This window comes from Haliaeetus albicilla, chromosome 23, assembly GCF_947461875.1.
Source record: "Haliaeetus albicilla chromosome 23, bHalAlb1.1, whole genome shotgun sequence".
NCBI lineage: Eukaryota > Metazoa > Chordata > Aves > Accipitriformes > Accipitridae > Haliaeetus > Haliaeetus albicilla.
The window spans coordinates 2791064-2809529 of record NC_091505.1 but is presented as its reverse complement, the minus strand read 5'-3'; the positions used below and the strand labels follow the sequence as shown (position 1 = coordinate 2809529).

Sequence of the window (18466 nt, the reverse complement as noted above, 5' to 3'; positions counted from 1 at the left end):
ATTAACTAACTTCCTATATCTATTGGTAAAAGATGTCACAGGTGCAACAGCTGCCTTTTTCCTCCAGAAGCACTGGCAAGATCAACATCAATACTCCATTCTCTCCATAGTTAATCTAGGTAGACAGTCCTTATTGCCCAACAGATCCCAGTTAAGTCAGACCTATACAACTGACAGATACAAAAAGATACATCTTTTTAGAAGGATTCACTGTTACACCAGGCTGTCAAAAAATAAAAAAAAGGAGTATTACCACATCTAAGAAAATTATCAACCACATCAATGTCATTCATCCCCTGGCCATGTCCTCACATACAAGAACTTCCACTAATCCCACGAGTAATGTTTTTAGAAAAGTAACACACTTTCATTTTAAAACCTCAAGGCTCCTACACCCTGCAGCATCAGTATAAAATCAAATCTCTCTTCTCTAGAAGAGCATATGAGCAATGTACACACTTTATTAGTTAATGTCCTTTCCAGCTAAACATTAAAATCATATAATTAGAAACATACCTGAGTAGGAAGGTTTCTCTCAAAGGCTTTATAATAAATATACTTATTTTTCTGTATTGAAGATTAAATTTATATCTTGGTTAATAACAAGGCATAGCACCATATTGCAGAATGTCTTAAGATCCCACCTTAAGTTAGAAGTGTTCATAGATAAAGATCTAACAGAGAATCCTGTTAAATTCAAAATTAGGATAGGAATTAAAACCCAGCATTTCAACCACAGAAAATTCACTTACATTGACCAAGCCAAAATAATGCTCATTCACAGGGAACTGTTCAGGACCAATCTCTTTCTCCAAAGCAGAGGCATTGGCGCCCTACGAAGAAACAGTATGTTTATGTTAGGGAAAAAAAAGCCACTTCCTAAAAAAATCCAACAGAATTCATAATACTCCTATAAAAACAAAGCAGCTAAGAAAATAAGTTATTTCCATTGAGAATTAGCATCTCATGTTTCCTATGTTCTTAAAAATGAAATCAATATGATGTTCTATTATTATAAAAGGTACTACGGTTTCACTTAAAAAGTCAACTTCTTCAGCCCAAGTTAAAGCTATCTGATTGAACAGAAGGGTTTTTTGCATTTGAATTTCTTTGAAAGTTAACAAGAAATTTGTCCTCACTTAAGACTTCAGGTTAGTCACAGTGACCTAGAAACACCAATTTAAATTTAGCCAAGAATGCATTGTGAAAATAAAGAAACTTGAAACACACAGAGAACTTCTAAACCTAGAGGACAGAAACCATATGGGCTATAAATCCCATGAAAGAAAAAACCATCTTTTTGGGATGTGGACTGCACAAAAGGTTTAATGTGGCTGTTTATTATTTGCATCTCATATAAAGAATTCTTGAAAAAAATCTTGCTTTCCCTGACACTTTACATTAGAAATACTACAATTTTCTAACTTACTTTCTGGAAAGTACTATGGACAAGTAAAACATGATTACAAAACCCAAGAAGAATGGAAAGAAGAATTTTATCAGACATTCCTCAAACTCAGATCACCTAAAAGTGCTTTGGCTTTGCTACCCTCAATTTAAGGGCCATGTATCAAACTTACAGTGTATTTTGATACATCCTTGAGTCTCCAGCAATATAATGAGCATAGAACATCCTATTTTATATACAACTGAAAAATAGCACTACACATCTATATGGTCTTACTTGTCACACAAAACAAGAACTAAAGCACACCAAAATTCTAGCTTCAATTTTAACTTTGTCCCCTTCAAATTCAAAGTGGTTTATGCATCTCTTTCCATTTTTCCCCCTTTTTTTAATCCACCAGTACCTTATAGCTGAGCTCCCACTTGGGATTTGGTACCTTCCCTCATACCACTCCATCTTGTTCTCTAGTGTTTCTTGCTGATCTTCCAACAGTCCTTAGCTGCATCTGTGCTGTTATCCAAGGAGTTACCATCATTCAGTGCAGAATCCAAGCACTCTGGATTCTTGACTTCTGTTTTAAATATCCAACTCACTCCACCTATAACCTTCTGCGAACAGTAAACAGCAATCCCTCTGCACAGGTGAGCCATCTCAAAGCACCTCAGAAAAGCACTGAACAAACAAAAACTACAGTCCAGCAAAATTCAATTCATCTATTTCCCTGAAGCTAGTAATGTTTTTTAATTGCTGAGCACGTATTTCAATCATTTCTCTTAGCATTTTGCTTTAATATAAACCACAGACAAGTGGAGACTGTATAGACAGTTCCATCTAGATTGTCTTCAGCAAAGAAATAACTTAAAATTTTCTAAGAAACAGGAAAGAAACCAAGAAATAATTTAGTTAAACAGGAGGAATGGAAACTCTGCAGTTGGATCTCCCACATCAGATTTACAGTGAATTACATATATCAAAAAAGACAGAAAATGAGGAAGGCTCAAAATTGGGTACTATAAAAAAAACACAAAAACATTCACTAGGTGCCGACAGATTTACAAGCAAGACTCTCTGCAAGCAGCAATTACACAGACATTTTTTGAGGCATCAGTGCCAGTTCAAGCAGCTCCTCTCATTTGTTTCTCTACGTCCATTCCCTGCCTCCAAGTACCTCTCTTTCCCTCCACTATCTCCCCTCAAAAAACCCAAACCAAACCTAGACATAAGAATAGCTATCTGCAGAGAAGAACGGCTGATACAGCTCTCTCCAAATGCTACTTCAGCTCTTCACTTATATTGTTCTGATCAACACTGACTTTGGGTAATAGCGTAATAGGAGATTATAACCTACGTGCTATGTAAATGCACAAGAAGAGATGATGCTGGCTTTGAAAAATTTTCGGTCTTGAAATCAGAACTGACTGCTAAGTGAGGTTCCTTTACTCTTACACTCTGCATGTTTCAAAATTAAGGAAGGGATATATGTAAAATCTGCAAGCTTGTGAAGTTCAGTTTAAATTTCTCTCAACAGTCTTCTCACCTCCTCCATGACCTCCAATATAGTATTAGAGAAATGCTGGCAAAACAGACAACTAAAGCACGTACCACAACTTACAGATCTAGTGAAACTAGACAACCTGAATACTCCAGTCTGTAAAGCAACATACGGAATAAATATCTGAACAAAGAAATAAAAGCATAAGGATTGTAATTTTTAATAAGACTATGCTATAAAGAATTTAATAACCTACCATAAACCAGTGTTGCAATTCAACTAAACCACCAACCTGTATTCCACATGTATCTACCCATTTAATCTAACAGGTTACATGTGCCTTTTTTTCAAATGGTTCCATGTATCTACTGCCAAAACTTTGTAAATTTGGGTAAGTTAACTGCAGGGGGAGATAAAAAAATTAAGGTTTCCTTAATAAATGCTAAAGTTAATCAGTCACAGAAGCTAAATTAACCTAACATTTAGCTGCAATGTTTCTGAAGTTTCTTGTCAGAGAACATTTTAAATTAGCATACCAAAATCATAAAAAAACCCCCAGGACTCAACGTAATTGTGGGAGGGATCAAAATCACAAACTAGTCATAAATAGTTCTGAAGATGCAAACTTGCAAACTAAATAATATGTAACATACTGAAGAAGCTCTAGAAAATGCACATGCCTACCATACCATGATAAAATAACTACATTGCACAGTATAGAGTGATTTATCACAGGAGTCAATGTCCAGGAGAACTATACTACACAAGGCAACAAGTACGTAGGGGAAAAAAAAGGCACTTTATGGTGACAGCACAAGTTGGCTTTGGTCAAGTTTCAGGATGGAAATACATGACATGTTTGTGAGTAAGGCTGCATAATTAGAGTCAAAGTTCAGCTACTCACAATCTGTGATCTTTGCAACTAAATTTGCAAATAGCAAATTAACCAACTGGAGACCAAATCTAGTGTAGCACGAACTGTGTTGTGCTGTAATGAAGCCTAATAAGCAGCTTTGTTTTCAGGCTGATAAGTGTTATACACATTTTCCCACCACCACTAAAAGAATTTTTCCATCTGGATAAATACTTCTGCCTCAGATCACATAAGTATTTGCTCATAAGAAACAATACACACTTTGTAATTTTGTAAACATACAAGTCACATTTCTCATCTAGAAAAAAAAAAATCTAACCCAAGTGGCAAGTGTCCTAAGAACGAAAATTTGTACTTGATTATTTGGGGAATCAAAAGAGATGCATCTCTTCTAGGGTGCCACAGACAAACTATTCTGTATCTTACAGTACTTTACACATCTAAAACCATAAGAAAATCAATACTGTTTGCTAAACTATGACACACATTGGGAGCAATAAAAAATGACAAGAAAAAAAATTACTAATACATACCAATTGAGTTTGCTTGGCATACAAAAGCTAAGCAAATAACATACACTAAAGTACAGCTAAATATAAAGCTTAATGCATGAGATTATTATTGACTTCTCATTGCTAGCGCAAGACAAATAAATACATCTTATAAAAACCCCAGAAGTACATCCTTGAGACTTGTAGGAGGCCCAAGAAAATGTTCTCAAGCAACTGCTCTGCTACTCCAGTTCAGGAAGAGATAATACAACTTTCTGTACACAGTTCTGTGAGCAGGAACAAAACACAAATTTATACAGTCAACACATAATTACCCGACAAGGAAAACATCCCCCTAGTTTAACTAAAGTGGTAATACTGTTTTACTTATATAATTGGACTCTCGGAGAGATGAGAATTTAACACTTCCATATTGGCGGGGGAGGTGACAACTAAAGTTTCAGCAACTTGTAATCAGGATTTATAATTTTCTAGAAATTACTCTGACTTAAAATGTTGTCTCAGAGGTTGGTTGCACTTTTCAAGAGCTCCCTTATTCTGTTCACACCCCCACTAGCAGAACTGACTTTGAATCTAGAGAGTGAGCAAGCTTAGCTCAGTGAGTTTGTGCAGATTAGTCAAATAGAAAAATGGAAAGCTGCTCGGCCCATCTGAAGTATCACCATCTTAGCAGCTCAGAATAATAGATACAGCTAACAACGGCCAAGATGACCCCAAGAGACCAATATTAAAATATTTTCTGTCATAGCTGCAGTAATTTTACTTTACGCATATTAGCTAATTAAAAAAGGGACCTACCCAAGAACATTGTCTTTTCTGATGGAAATCAGTGAGCACAAAAGAACACCCTTAAAAAAAAAACCCCATATACTAAATTTTAAAGTATCAAACAAAAGCACAGGGAATTGTTAATATTCAAGTTTTCCTCCATTTTTCATACCAACTCAGTGAGGGACATCACACCAACATTAGATATGTATGAGATACAGGGAAGATAGGATTGAGTAAAACTAATATTTACCCAAAGAACACCAAAAGGTCTCTAAGGCAGGTTTTGTTGAGTTTGGTAAAGCAAAAAGGGATGGTAAAATAAAAAGGGATGTGAAAGACCAGTTTCAAAAACTCTTACCTGAGGTAGCTGTCTAATCAAGTCATCACAGATGAAATGATCCCACAGTATAGCTGAAATTTTAACTGAATAACCCATCGAAACCAGAATAGACATATATCAAGTCTTCCAACTTGTAAGCTGTGAGTCCTTTTTGCTCAGCAGCGAAGTCTTAAAGATTTATTTCCAGTTCAATACACCATGCAAGTGGAAAAAAATAGTAGCAGACTTCTATTTCTTAGCCAGATTACACTGCTAAGTCATTGCATCACCACAACGAGCTAAGAAAGAAGTATGCTTAGGCATTACGGTCTCTTACAAACTCTACAGTTTACAACCACTCCTGCAAAGAAAATTAGTATTTTCTCTGGTCTAGATTTAATTGATTTCAGAAACTGGAAATGTATCAACAGTTTCCAGGGGCTTAAATACTTCTATGCCCTTAAACTTATTTGAATTTGTAATTATTCTTACAGACAAATGGCTTATAGATTGCGTTCACTTATCTGACAAGATTCATAAGAAGAAATTATTGTTGGAAGATGAAGTTATCACTTTTCTATTCACTATACATAAGTAGCTTTATGGTAGAAATTATAACAAGGCCCAGAACTTAAGAGTTCTTCTGAAGCTATTGATGAACAGAAGGAACAGCTGGGAGTGATTAATAACGATTGCACAGCTCAGAACATGAACTACGGTCAACTGATGAGAGAAATCCACGTCTGGCATCCACACGGTTCTTGCTTCAAGTTATAACTTTTTCCCTTTTTAGTACTACAAATTTTACTAAGTTTCAGTGAAGTCCTAATCCTCCACAAAACTTGGCTGAGAATAAGCGGACTATTATTAAAGATGAACCAACATTACCCGTCAAAATTTTTTATCCTGAACTAACACTTTCACACTTCAAAGGAATTCACACTTCCATTTATAAGTATCTACTTTTTGCTGCTATGAAGGTAACTTTGCAGACGTGGGAATGGTTATAAAAGCAACGTCCTACTATCTTGATAAGCACACAAACAGACCTTATGAGCATGAAGCAGCTGCTGCTGTAGCTTCAGTAAGAAAAGGATCAAAATTAGCACAACACTGGGTCAGTATCCTTGCTGTTATTCAGAGCTCTTGTCAAAAATAATCAGGTCAATGCTGTACTGCTGCTTGAGCAAACAGTGAGCAGAGAGGCACTGAAGCTATGAAGGAGGGGGGGGGGAAACCCCACAAAGCAGACGATGGGAAAGGGTTATGAGTGGGAAGACCCCACCGTCCTCTTTGCAACAGCCTTGAGATTTGGTGAGGAGAAGCAGAGTAGTTTATGGCATTTACCGTTGCTAAACGACAATTTTAAGACAGCACACGAGGAGGGCTCAGGCAGCTGTCCTGCACATTTTGGAGGGTGCTGGTTTCATACCTGCTTTGACTGAATGCCGCAGGAGCATCTCACATTAGCACAATCCACTAGCTATTAGCAATTGGGTGTATTTTCTGAACTGTAGAGGTGGATGTGTGACATTTATGGGATAGGCTGGAAGAGTGAAAGAAGTATAGTAAGAAAACAAGAAGAAACTATCGTGAAAGAAGAGGGATAGTAAATGAAGATGCAAAAAAAATAACCATTAAAATAGTCATTGAAGGTGGCTACAGTGCAAGCAGCATTTATGATGTGCTCTAATTATACAGTGTTTTGAAATTATGCAGGAAAATCCATGCAACAGCAAATTGTCCATGGTTTTAGAACCATTCTATAACCACTCATTACCAGTTCAACATAATGGGACAAAATACTAAATATTTGTCTGGTTTCTTAGAAGGACATGGAAATGTAGATACCTAAACAGACAGAACACCTGTCAAACAAATGCTACTAGAGTTTTTTAAATGTGAACAAGGATGAAGCAGTTGCTTAAAGTACAGGAAAAGGAAGTAAGTAGAACCGTGAAGCCCTTCTCATCTTTTCAAAAAAGACAACAATAAACTTGCAGTTTGTTTCTTTTTTTGATACTAATGATCCTGACAAAATCTACAAGAAGTCTGAGCAAGTCATTGCTGTGCTTATTCTGGGGCACTCCACCATTTTAGATGCTCCATTTACAGTTCATTTGTAGACAGCAGGAGATTTTCAGAAGAGAACTCTTAAAATCTGTATGTGTATGTATTACTGCTTCTGAAGTTCCAGAAAAATTCCTACCTGTACATCGTATAATGTTTAAACTGTAGTTTCCTATGCTTGCCTACATAGTTCAGCTGCTTTAGCCCTATCTAAAATACACACAAGACTAATCTCATCACCATATTACTTCTAACGAGCTAGAGAGAATCAGTTAATTTAAAACACTCTCCATATGGTCCATGGAAATTTGAAGACACAGCCTTTCTTCAAGGATAAATTACTATTTTTTTAAGCTCAGTGCAAAGTATTAATTTCCACAATATATGCATTTTACACAAGCCTTTTATCCTTCTCCCATTGCAATTAATATCATTCAGGTCAAATGAAGTAATTAAAGCACTGCAACTTAGGATATCCCTAAACTTTTATTACAGCTGCATGCACACCCAGAAGCTGCATAGCATGGTTGGTATAACAGCCTGTTGAAATAAAAATCCCTTATGATATACTAGCTTGGGCTCAACACCGTACTAACTCAGCTTTTGGATTGGAACCAGCTTATTCCCACTGAGTGCATGGCATGCACCTGCCTGCAAAAGACATTTCCCTTAAAGAAAGACAAAAAGGGGAAAGATACCTAGGAGATATTTCCGTGTCCAGAACATATCTGGTACACAAGTCTTGCTTAAGTCTCTAATTATTCATTTGACTCTTTCTTTTCAACTAATTAGAGTAGGGTAAGATTTAGCATTTGAAAAAAGCTGGGAAGCAGCTTTCAAGTTGTGTAGAAAGGCTCCAAGGGCAGCCTTTAAGATTAGAAAAGCTGGTTAAATATACTGCATTACTGAAGAATGATTTTTAAAGAGTGAACAAACCAACCAAAACAAAACAAAAAGGGGGGGGGGGGGGGGAGGAGAACAAGTAGACCAAGCCAGAGCTACCTAAAACCTTTCAGGAGAGAAATCTGAACGAGATGATGCATTTCATAAAGTCTGCCTGCACTTACTTTGCTGTATTAGCCATGATAATAGCTCCAGCTTCAGGACTATTAAAACTACCATGTGGGGGACTGCAGAAAGGAGCAGAACTGGGGTGGTATTTCTGAAAGTTTACAGAACATACTGTCATGATTTTCTAAACACAGAATTAGATGTTGCTTCCCCATCTTTTAAAACTCCTTGGCTGTGTAGCACTGAAGTCAGATAAAAAGAATTATCAGCTCAGCTATCACTCACTATGATTTAGCGTTTGAAATTATCCCTTTTCATGCATCTACGAAGGCTGCCACTCTAGGCATAACAAATTATGGTAAATTGAACTTTGGATTCCACCAGTTTGCATGCTTATGCAGGCAAAACAAACTGATAATCTTGAAAGGAGCAGGTGTAACAGTGTCACAGACCTTCCAAGACTCACACTTCCAAATACTACAGAATCTTCTTAATCATTTGGTGCACATAGGAAAGGCTGGCCTTGCCCACTCTTCAACAGGGAATAAAGCTTACCAAGCACTCTGGCTACTACCAATATCACGGAGATACCACAGTGAAATTAGAAAGTGCTGTATTTCAAACTAAGTTTACTACTATGAAGTGTTTAAAACCTGAAGTCTTAGAGTGTTTTTAAATAAATTAATACAGAATGCTTTGTAAACTGTTTCACATAAATGTTTATTCAATTAGGAGCTGGTCTTGCAAGGTCCACAAGATCTATGCCTCACAGAGCTAAAGCAAGTCATACACACTTGTGAAATTCTGTAATTTTATGCTCTTTAAAATTACACAGTAAAGCTAGGCTCCAGTAAAAAGAACATATGGAAAGAATGCTGCATTAAGGGTAGGAAGTATAGAAAATACTGCTTAAGAGTCTCAACCTTTGTATTGCAGTACTGTAAGCAACCTATTTCCCCCTTCTTAGCCACTGTCTCTGAGATTATGGAAGTGTTCACAGCTAGTTCATCCACCTGAGAAGAGCTCCGCAAGATTCCTCCTGACCTTGGGTTTCTCTCAAATGACCTAGTAACACAGTAAGAGTAGATGTCTTGCTAGTACAGCTTTCAGATATTTCACAGCTTTTTGGCCCTCTAGAAGAACAAACACAAACAGATCTACAGGTGTACTCAAGGCCCAGTATTTACCAGTGTTGTTCTTTTGTCAGTTGGTAATAAGATTTTATCATGATCTTCACACACCAAACTGTGGAGGAACAACAGTGTAAAGAGTGAGGAAGTAGATGCTGATGGAAGGCAAAACATAACACTACAGATTTATGAATAGGTTCTAACTTCAGACATTACACATGTACAGGTTAAATAGGCACAGAGGTATGGCAATAAAAATCAGACACAGGGCCCATCAAGGGATCCAAATGTGTATATATTCACAAGTTGGTGCACAAGAGGTCAAGTGGATGAATCATAGAATGGTTTGGGTGGGAAGAGACCTTTAAAGGTCATCTCGTCCAACCCCTCTGCCATAAGCAGGGACAGCTTCAACTAGACTAGGTTGCTCAGAGCCCCGTCCAACCTGACCTTGAATGTTTCCAGGGACAGGGCATCCACCACCTCTCTGGGCAACCTGTGCCAGTGTTTCACGACCCCTGTCATAAAAAATGTCTTCCTTCTATCCAGTCTGAATCTATCCTCTTTTAGTTTAAAACCATTACCCTTTGTCCTTTCACAACAGGCCCTACTAAAAAGTTTGTCCCCGTCTTTCTTATCAGCCCCCTTTAAGTATTTACTAGGAAAGGAGCAGAAAATATAAAATATGACATAAGAAACAAAACATAATGATCTACAGTGCAGCCCTTTATTTTGGCAACAAGTCTAGGAATCTCCCAAATTGACATCTGTAAGAGCAAATACTGAAAGCCATTTATTTTTTAATAGGAACAAGATACTAAGTGATGTGCATATAAACACAGATTAATTCAAGGTATTAAAAGCATTTGCTCTAAATCCTGATTAAAGAACAAAACAAGAAAGATTCAATAATACAGAGCACCTCTTGAACTACCTACACCTTGTTATTTTAACATCTTTTCCCAGGTATTCATGCCTCATTTTTAAATTGTAACAGTCTGTAGCAGAGGTCCTCTAGTATAATTAATATCTAATTTCAACTAATGAACCATATACTGCCCATAGTTTCCTCAGTATTCCATGGCACAACACAGCTAGGATCTCTCATTTTCCCAGGGACAGTGAAGTCATGAAATCTTAAAGTTTATAGACAGTCTGGGATCAAAACAGACACGAGAACATCAGAAAAACTCATCCACGTGGTAGTTCAGGACCCCTGTAAAATCTTAAAAATAATTCAAAGGAAATCTGTGTACTATCCACCTGAGCTGGTTGTTAACTGCAGGCCGGCTGGCTGCTTTGCATAGGCTTACATCTCCAAACTGCTTACATCTTCAAACTGCTACATGTCCAAAATCTGGAGAATGCATCAATAACCACCCATCACACACACAGTATTGGAGTACAAACAGCACATGGAGAAACCTTGCAGAAAGTGACCTACTAACTGGTTTGCAAGGGGTTACACACGGTTTTTTCCCCTAAAACAAAGCAGGTTATTCTCAGGCTGGGTTTTAAGTGCAAAGATGAATATTTGTTTCCTTCAGCTTAAGAAGTCAATCAAAAAGCAGAGCACTGCTGGAAACAGAAGTCTGCTTAGCTAGCTCTACTTTTACCCTCCCTTCTTTCCACTTCCTCAGTGATACCTTCCCAGCTATAAATGCTATTTCTCCAACAAAGCTAAAACAAAATTCTACAAATATAGGTGAAACAGCAGTAAGGCAAACATTATACATCAGTGACATGAAAGCCCTGCTTGAACTGAATGCTGTAAATTATTCAGGTGGCAAATGGAAATTATTACTTACAAATGATTCAGTCATCTCTTCTCTAGCACTGAAGTTAATAATTATATCCACACTGTACTGATTCAGATGAGTAGAATAAGACTACCACCAATTTGTATACTGGATTTGAGTTCTTCAGGCACATCTTACTGGTTTAGCAAACAATTAGACATGAATCCAGGGGAACTGTCCCTAACTAGCCTACCAAGAAACACCAATATTTCTGCTAAGTTTACTACAGACTTCACAAAATTATCTTTCAGAAATGAACAGGTCAGATCTATGCTTCACACCTTGCTCCACTCTAGTGTTCTGTTTTGCTTCTCCAACCAAAAAAAAGGAAGTTATTGTCAACGCAACAAACTCCCGACTTAAAAACTCAGTTCTACAACTGACTCTCTCAGGCCTCTGGAGTGCATCAGGTATATTCTGGATTAGATGATGCAGTCAGACCATGGAAATTCAGCCCTCCTTGCTCGCTCTCCTCAGCCAAAACAGGATTCACATCTGTCCATGACCATGTGTATACCACAGAACTACAAAGATATCACTTTTAAATATTTTTTTAACAGGAGCTAGGCATTTTTCATGAAGGGTAACAAAATCCCTCAGTAGTGCTTTCTATTTCGCTCTCCCAGTTAATTTTGCAGTTGCTTGCAAAAAGAAAACAAAAACTCCTAGAGTCCCTGGTAAAGATAAGGGCTAGGAAACAAAATTTACTCAAAGGGACACAGGAGAGAACCAGAGCTCTAGTTAGTAGCTCTTGGCTATGGACGTGTCTTGCCATATGGTGTCAGCAGCCTTACCAAGCAATGAATCATATTCAAATGAACAAGTATTTTCCTATGAGTTTCCAACCTTCGCAATGCTGTAGTTGCCACATGAATGTTATGCAATTGCTGAAAAAGGGACGGTGCTCACATAAAGGAAATGCAACGATCACGAGGCACAGGAGAGCTGATCCACACTACAAAAACCTCAAGTTATTTTAGGGAGGGGGATATGGTTAAAGTTATAACTACATTACTGTCTACTAACGAGATCAGGCATTGAATTTAATTTTTAAAGAGCTATTGCAAGAGTGGAGTGTCTGGGATGGAAAGTCAGAAACAGCAGTCCCTGTGATGCTGACTGACTGAGGGGTCTGAGAATGTCATAAACCCATGTTTCAGCTTTCCAGCCTGAGGCACAGCTGATGACTAGAAATGCTGGTAAAAAGTGCATATTTTACTAAAAAGATGCAAAGTACTGTACAATCACTACATATTAACATAATCCTGAAGAAGGTAGTTTCTCAAAGGGACTTTGTTAATATAATTAGAAGTTTTTATAAAGAAGGCTTAGGTTTTTCACATTTGCATTATGACAAAGCAAACAGTATTTTTACTTACTAGACATTAATTGAAGTAGATGCAAATAACCTGATTCAATTTTAAAATATAGCACCCAGATCTTAATTTTCCTGGGCTAGCTGAAGAAAAAAATAGTGAGATTGACAGTAAGTTTGGCCAAGCTATATATGCACCTAGAACACTGATGCTGAAAAAATCTATAGCATTTCCTTAAACAGCTATATAGGAAATTTGGAAGCAAGTTTCATACAATTATTTAGTGCTAGCAGCACTGCTCAACATTTACTGCAGAGAAATGAAGCAGTAAGTTCTCCACTAGAAACAAAAAAAGTAAGGAGAACCTGCTTCCCCAAAGCTGCAATATTGTAAAAAGGCTCCTCTTGAAAAAAACCACAGTACTTCAGAAGGGACATTAGTAGGCTACAAGTATCTGCTTAGCTTTCTTCTACCACCCCAACCAAAATCAAAGCAAGTGCAGGAGCAGAAATGAATCCAATCTTGAGTACATATAGCCAAAGTCTCTAAAAACAAATCACAAACACTGGAATTGCTGTACTCAGGTTTGGCTACATACTCCTAGGAAAATGCATTGCCTTACATTTGCCCTCTTAATCTGAGGCTCAGTCAGCTGATCTCAGGAATGCATCCAAAATACTATATGGGATTGAGTCAATCACTTGCCTCTGGGGTGCAGAACTCCACAACGAAGTCATGATTCAGCCATCTCTCATGACCTTAATTTCACCTGTGTTTGTGATAGGCAATTAAAAATAAAAATTACGCTGAAAAAAAAAACACCCTAGTGAGATTAATGAAGTATTAAGTATTGCAGAAGACTTCCCAAAACTTCAAACTTTAAGAACAGGTAGCCCTTGCCACATATTAAAAATAAAATAAAATTAACGTCTCTTGTTAAGAATATTGCTATGAAATTCCAGACACTCAGCTTTGTACGGCATTACTGTGATTCAGTTCAACTGGATCTCAAGTTAATCAAAACTGGTAGTCAGTACCTACATGGAAAAGAAACAGAAAAACCCTGCACGCTTTACTCACATGTGAAATCAGTCTCAGCAAGTCAGTATGCAAGAGCCCCTTTTGACACTGCAGCCTACTCTCTAGTTTGCTACTGTTTCAAATGAGATCTAAAACTGAAGTTTGACTACTTGAAGCAATTACAATGTGGGACTATGAAAAACAAAATACTAAAATGGAATACCCTCAGCCTGATTCCAGCTTGGATTTTGGCAATTCAAACCCCTGCCACAGTTTATACTGATTAAACTCCTTACAGTAAGAATCTGTGAAATGTTTAGATAGCATATCATTAACAAGATGGAATATTTTATTACGAGTCAGCTGTGTTTTAGTGCTAGACAAACCACTTGCTGGCCTCTATTTACGCAGCAATGTAACTTCATTAAAAATTCTGCATAATCATGCAATTATCAGTCTCCCTCTTGCTAGATTTTCACTGGCAATATGGATGGTACCCTGTTACGTGCATTCATGTGAAATGATTACAGAGCTTTTATAAACTAGTATAACAACCTTTAAATTGAGCCCAGTTATCACAACAAATGACTGTGATCCGAGCCAGAAAACGAACTGATGTTCAATAATTCCTGTCTCTCTGAAGGAAGGCATCCACCTGCCTCACACGTATTTCTGCAAACAGGCCGGCAGCTGACACACCCACTAGAAGCGAGCGAGTTCTCATTTCTGCGAAGGGCTCCGTGCTCCCCCGGCCACCCTTCCCCACCCGGAGTTAGGGCCCAACTACCCCCAAGCCCTCACGACAGCGGCGCTGAGCAGCCAGGCCGGCTCTCCCCGCTCAGCCTGGCTCCAGCTATTACCACGTCTCTCGCCCCTTCCCTGCCACAACCCCTCCCGCAGCGGCCCACCACCCCTCCCGGCCCCTCACCCGGCCCCCACCGCCGCCGCCGTCCCCGCCGAGGCCGCCCCGCTCCCGGCTGCGGCCCGGCCGGGTCTTTTTTTGGGGGGGGGGGGCGGGCAGCGGGGTCCCCCGCCACCTCCCACAGACACCCCCCTACCCGGCCAGGCGGCCGTACCTCCCATAAACCCCGGGTTTTGGGTTTGTTTGGTTTTTTTTAGTTACTTTGACAAATTCTCATTGCGCCCGGCCGCGGCGGGGCCCTCCTCAGCCCCTCGGCGCGGGGCCGCGGTGGCCGCTCCCGCCGCCGGGGGCCGGCAACGGGACACCTCGCCGGCGAGCCCCCGCCGCCCTCCGGGCCCCGGTAAAGCGGCGTTCGGCCGGTCGCGGCTCTCACCATGGTACAGATGGAGGCGAGTCTCCGGACCGTCATCAGTATTTCCATCCGCCCGACGCGGCCCCGCGCCCCGCGGCCGCCCCCGCTGCCGCCGGCGCCATGTTGGGACGCAGCCGCCCAACTGACAGCGGCAGCCGGAGCCGCAGGTGGCGCAGCAGCCAAACGGGGCCGGGCGCCGGCGGTGCTGCGCCCAAACGGCGCCGGCTTGCGCGACGCGACGCGCCCCGAGGGGTTCCCTCGTCTTTCAGTCCCCCTCTCCGCAGCCCTCCTCCTTCCCCGCTCATCTCTCTTCGACCCCGGGTGGTCGGAGCCTGCGAGGCCCTCTCGCTCCAGGGGCCGGGAGAGCGGCGCGGCGCCTCCCTCGGGGTCACCGAAACGGTGAGGGGAGCCAGACGTGCTTCAATTCCCTCGGCCCGGGGAGGGAGATGGAGGCCCCGGTGGGATGGAGGCTGCACGTGTCACCGGCGAAACTGGTGGAAGGCGCCATCCCCGCAGGGATGCAGCTGGGGAGCTGGGGGACGTCGCCAAACCCCCCAGCAAGGGAAACCACAGCCACCCCAGCGCGCCGAAACGCCTCGAAGGTGCGTGCTGAAACTCTGCCTCTCCCGAGACTCTTTTCAGTCCTTGTGAGCGCCCGCAAACCAAACGGGTTTTTACGACGATGCCTGGTGCGATGACGGAGTCGGACAGTGGTTTTGCACCACGTAATCCTTTGCTGTTCTGCACCGCGCGTTCCCGTTCCAGCAAAATCACAAAAAGGGCTCTTTCAGAGCACAGCGCTACGAATGACAACAGTGTCTATTGTAAACCCGGGAGGAAAAGGAGTGAAAAATGTTGCCGAGTCGCCATGTAGCACTTCACACAGTGCGTACCAAAAGCAAATACATACCAGAGGAAAACATCCCTCTGGAAGCCAGGGATGGGTAGAACAGAACTGTGTCAAACCTGGAAGGAGCCTGGCTGATATCTCATATTGACTATAAATCGAGTGCTGTTGAAAAGTGCTGAATAAGGTGGCTGGAAGCCCTCTGTTCATGCTGTGCGTGAAGCACACCGTCAGCAGTAATAGGACTGTTTCCACACGCCGCCCCTTACTCCAGCCCTGACCTTGTGGGAATATCTGCGGGGAAGGGAGGACGGTTCAGTTTCCAAAGCACAAACTTTTTTATGAGGCCAAGATGTTTCCATTCTATTTGAGTAGCTCGCCTGCAGCGATGTTCTCTTATACACATTGTACTTCCCACATCATCTACTACAGGGTCCCAGGGGAGAGTATTTGGCAACCTAAAAAAAAAAAATCCTTACAAAATATGCCAGAAGTGAAAAAGGACACGTGCTCCTTACAGGGTTTCCATGAACGGCTATGCAACAAAATTAGGGACAGGAAATACAGAAATAGTGGAATCTGTACAGTCTTTAACCAAATTGAACTATATATTTAAATGATCGCCTCCTTTTCATCCCAAAATAGAATCAAGTATGATTTATCACGGCTGTCGCAACAGCATCTGAGGACAGTTCCTTCCCCTTTGGCCTCAGGATCAGAACAACTTTGTGCTGGGTACAATTACGATGCTAAAATGGCAGTCTTGTCCCCAAGATCCTCACCATCTTCTGAGGTGACTGCTAAAGCACACAGGTGCATTTTTAACGCATTTTACCCATGATCAGGGTGCGTGCAAGGTGAAACCCCAACCACACAGAGAAAGGCTGGCTCCTCATGCACATCACATTCAATTCTGTTCCTTTCTTATCTCCTGCAAAGATGCTTTTTATTTGCCTTTCCCAACTATGAAGGTATTTAGTTACTGGGAGCAAAAAGGTGGTTAAAACACTACTTTTGTTTAGTGCAGTGTGAGAACTGGCCTTTGGGCCCCAAGTTTGCAACAAAGAACAAAGACAGACAAAGCTGCAAAGATCAATCTGTTGTTGTTTGGAATACATTCAGGAGCAGGGGACGTGTACACGAGCTGCCAGCTACGAGTTTTATCACAGCATCTGCCAAAGCAACCGGCATTTCCCCAGCACCACATTTAGCATTTCTGCTCAGAAATGAGCCGTACTTCTCCAGCCGTGTCGCCATAATGTCAATATACTGTACAAAAACATCTGAGAGAGACTGAAGGCAAATATAACCATTACAAATAGACTTTTAGAAGAAAGATCATTTTTGCCAGTGCTAGGCAGAAGGGGAAAGAGTGACAACAATTGCCATTTTGCCAACATGCTGGGGTCTTAGCAAGATTGCTCTGGCTCTGCTCATCTGTTACTCCTTTTGTAAAATGCATGAGGAATAATTATATCCAGTTTTAAAAGCAATTCAACATCCTCATATGCAAAGCACTATGGTAATAGCAAATATTTTTATTTTTAGAATGCTTCATCTCTAAAGATGTGTAGGAGTGCCAACAACAATAAAAATAGAAAATCTTATTAAAACTGTAGCCAAAAGCAACATAGACCAATAAATAAATCTGTAAAAAATTTGGTGTGGAAATAACATAATCTCTGTGCAGCATGCAAAGGCACGTATCTTTGCATGGAGCAACCCAAGGAGTGGTTAGTGAAATCTCCAGAATCATCCAAATGTTTCCAAAGTTCCTCTGAGTTTTGCAAACATTCTCCCTCTAATTTAAGCTATTGTTTTTCCAAGAGAATTTAAATTTAAGACATGGTTTTCTTAGCTAAATATAAGTCCATTGTGCACAAACAATGAAAATCTCTTTTAAAAACAATTCTTATTCTACATGCCAAGGGTTATACAATCTCAAATAGTGTGAATCCTCCTGCATGGTTTCACTCAGTGAAAAGACTATTCTGACAATCTAGAAAATCAGATAAGGATCAGATTTGAAAACCTCTGGCTTTGATTCTATATCTTACTCAAATTCTTTCAGGATTAGAGCCTAAAAGTTATGATTTGGGGGGGTGGAGCTTAAGAACAGATTTAAAACTTTCAGAGAATGTGCTGCTTTTTTTATTATTACTAAACCCCATTCTCTCTGGACAGAGATTTCTGCACACAGTGGAAATAAGCTTTGGTTAGAAGCACAAGAAGCCTGGGCTAGCGCATAAGAAATTTAGATTGAACCATATTAGCAAAGGAACTAGAAATCGATTGGTCTGCTTCCAAGATGCAGTCTAAAACTGCTTTCACGTTTGTTTTCAGCAACCAGAAGCCATCACAGCTGCCAAAAGAAGCAGTTCAACATTTCCTCTACCATTGGTCTTTCATTCCTGCCCCCACGCATCTCCTCTCTTGTGTCAGCACCAGCATCCGTACAAGCACATGGTAAACAGCTTTTCCAGTCTTTCCTCATACAGCAGCTGCTCCATGCCCATGATCATTTTTGGTGCACCGCCCTGTGCCTTCGCAGACCCCACTGTGTTTTTGAGATGCAGAGAACTGCATGCCGCACTGGTGATGGGGATGCTCTGAGGGTTTATGT

At 40.4% G+C, this 18466-nt stretch overlaps 1 protein-coding gene across 5 annotated transcripts in view; it reads right to left on the bottom strand.

Annotated features, from left to right (window-relative positions):
- The window catches only part of LOC104320091 (ubiquitin carboxyl-terminal hydrolase 12), a 33115-nt gene extending 17709 nt beyond the window's left edge, over nt 1-15406 (bottom strand). For 2 of the 5 annotated variants that reach the window (XM_069810897.1, XM_069810898.1), the window contains exons 1-2: nt 5416-5508; nt 753-833 (exon numbers count right to left, since the gene is read on the bottom strand). In XM_069810897.1, coding sequence (XP_069666998.1) covers nt 753-833; nt 5416-5493 — 159 coding nt within the window. In that variant the 5' untranslated portion in view covers nt 5494-5508. Of the gene's footprint in view, nt 1-752; nt 834-5415; nt 5509-15017 lie in introns of those variants that run through there. The other 3 variants (XM_069810902.1, XM_069810899.1, XM_069810900.1) reach the window with 3 other exon arrangements.
- Nucleotides 15407-18466: the final 3060 nt, after the last annotated feature.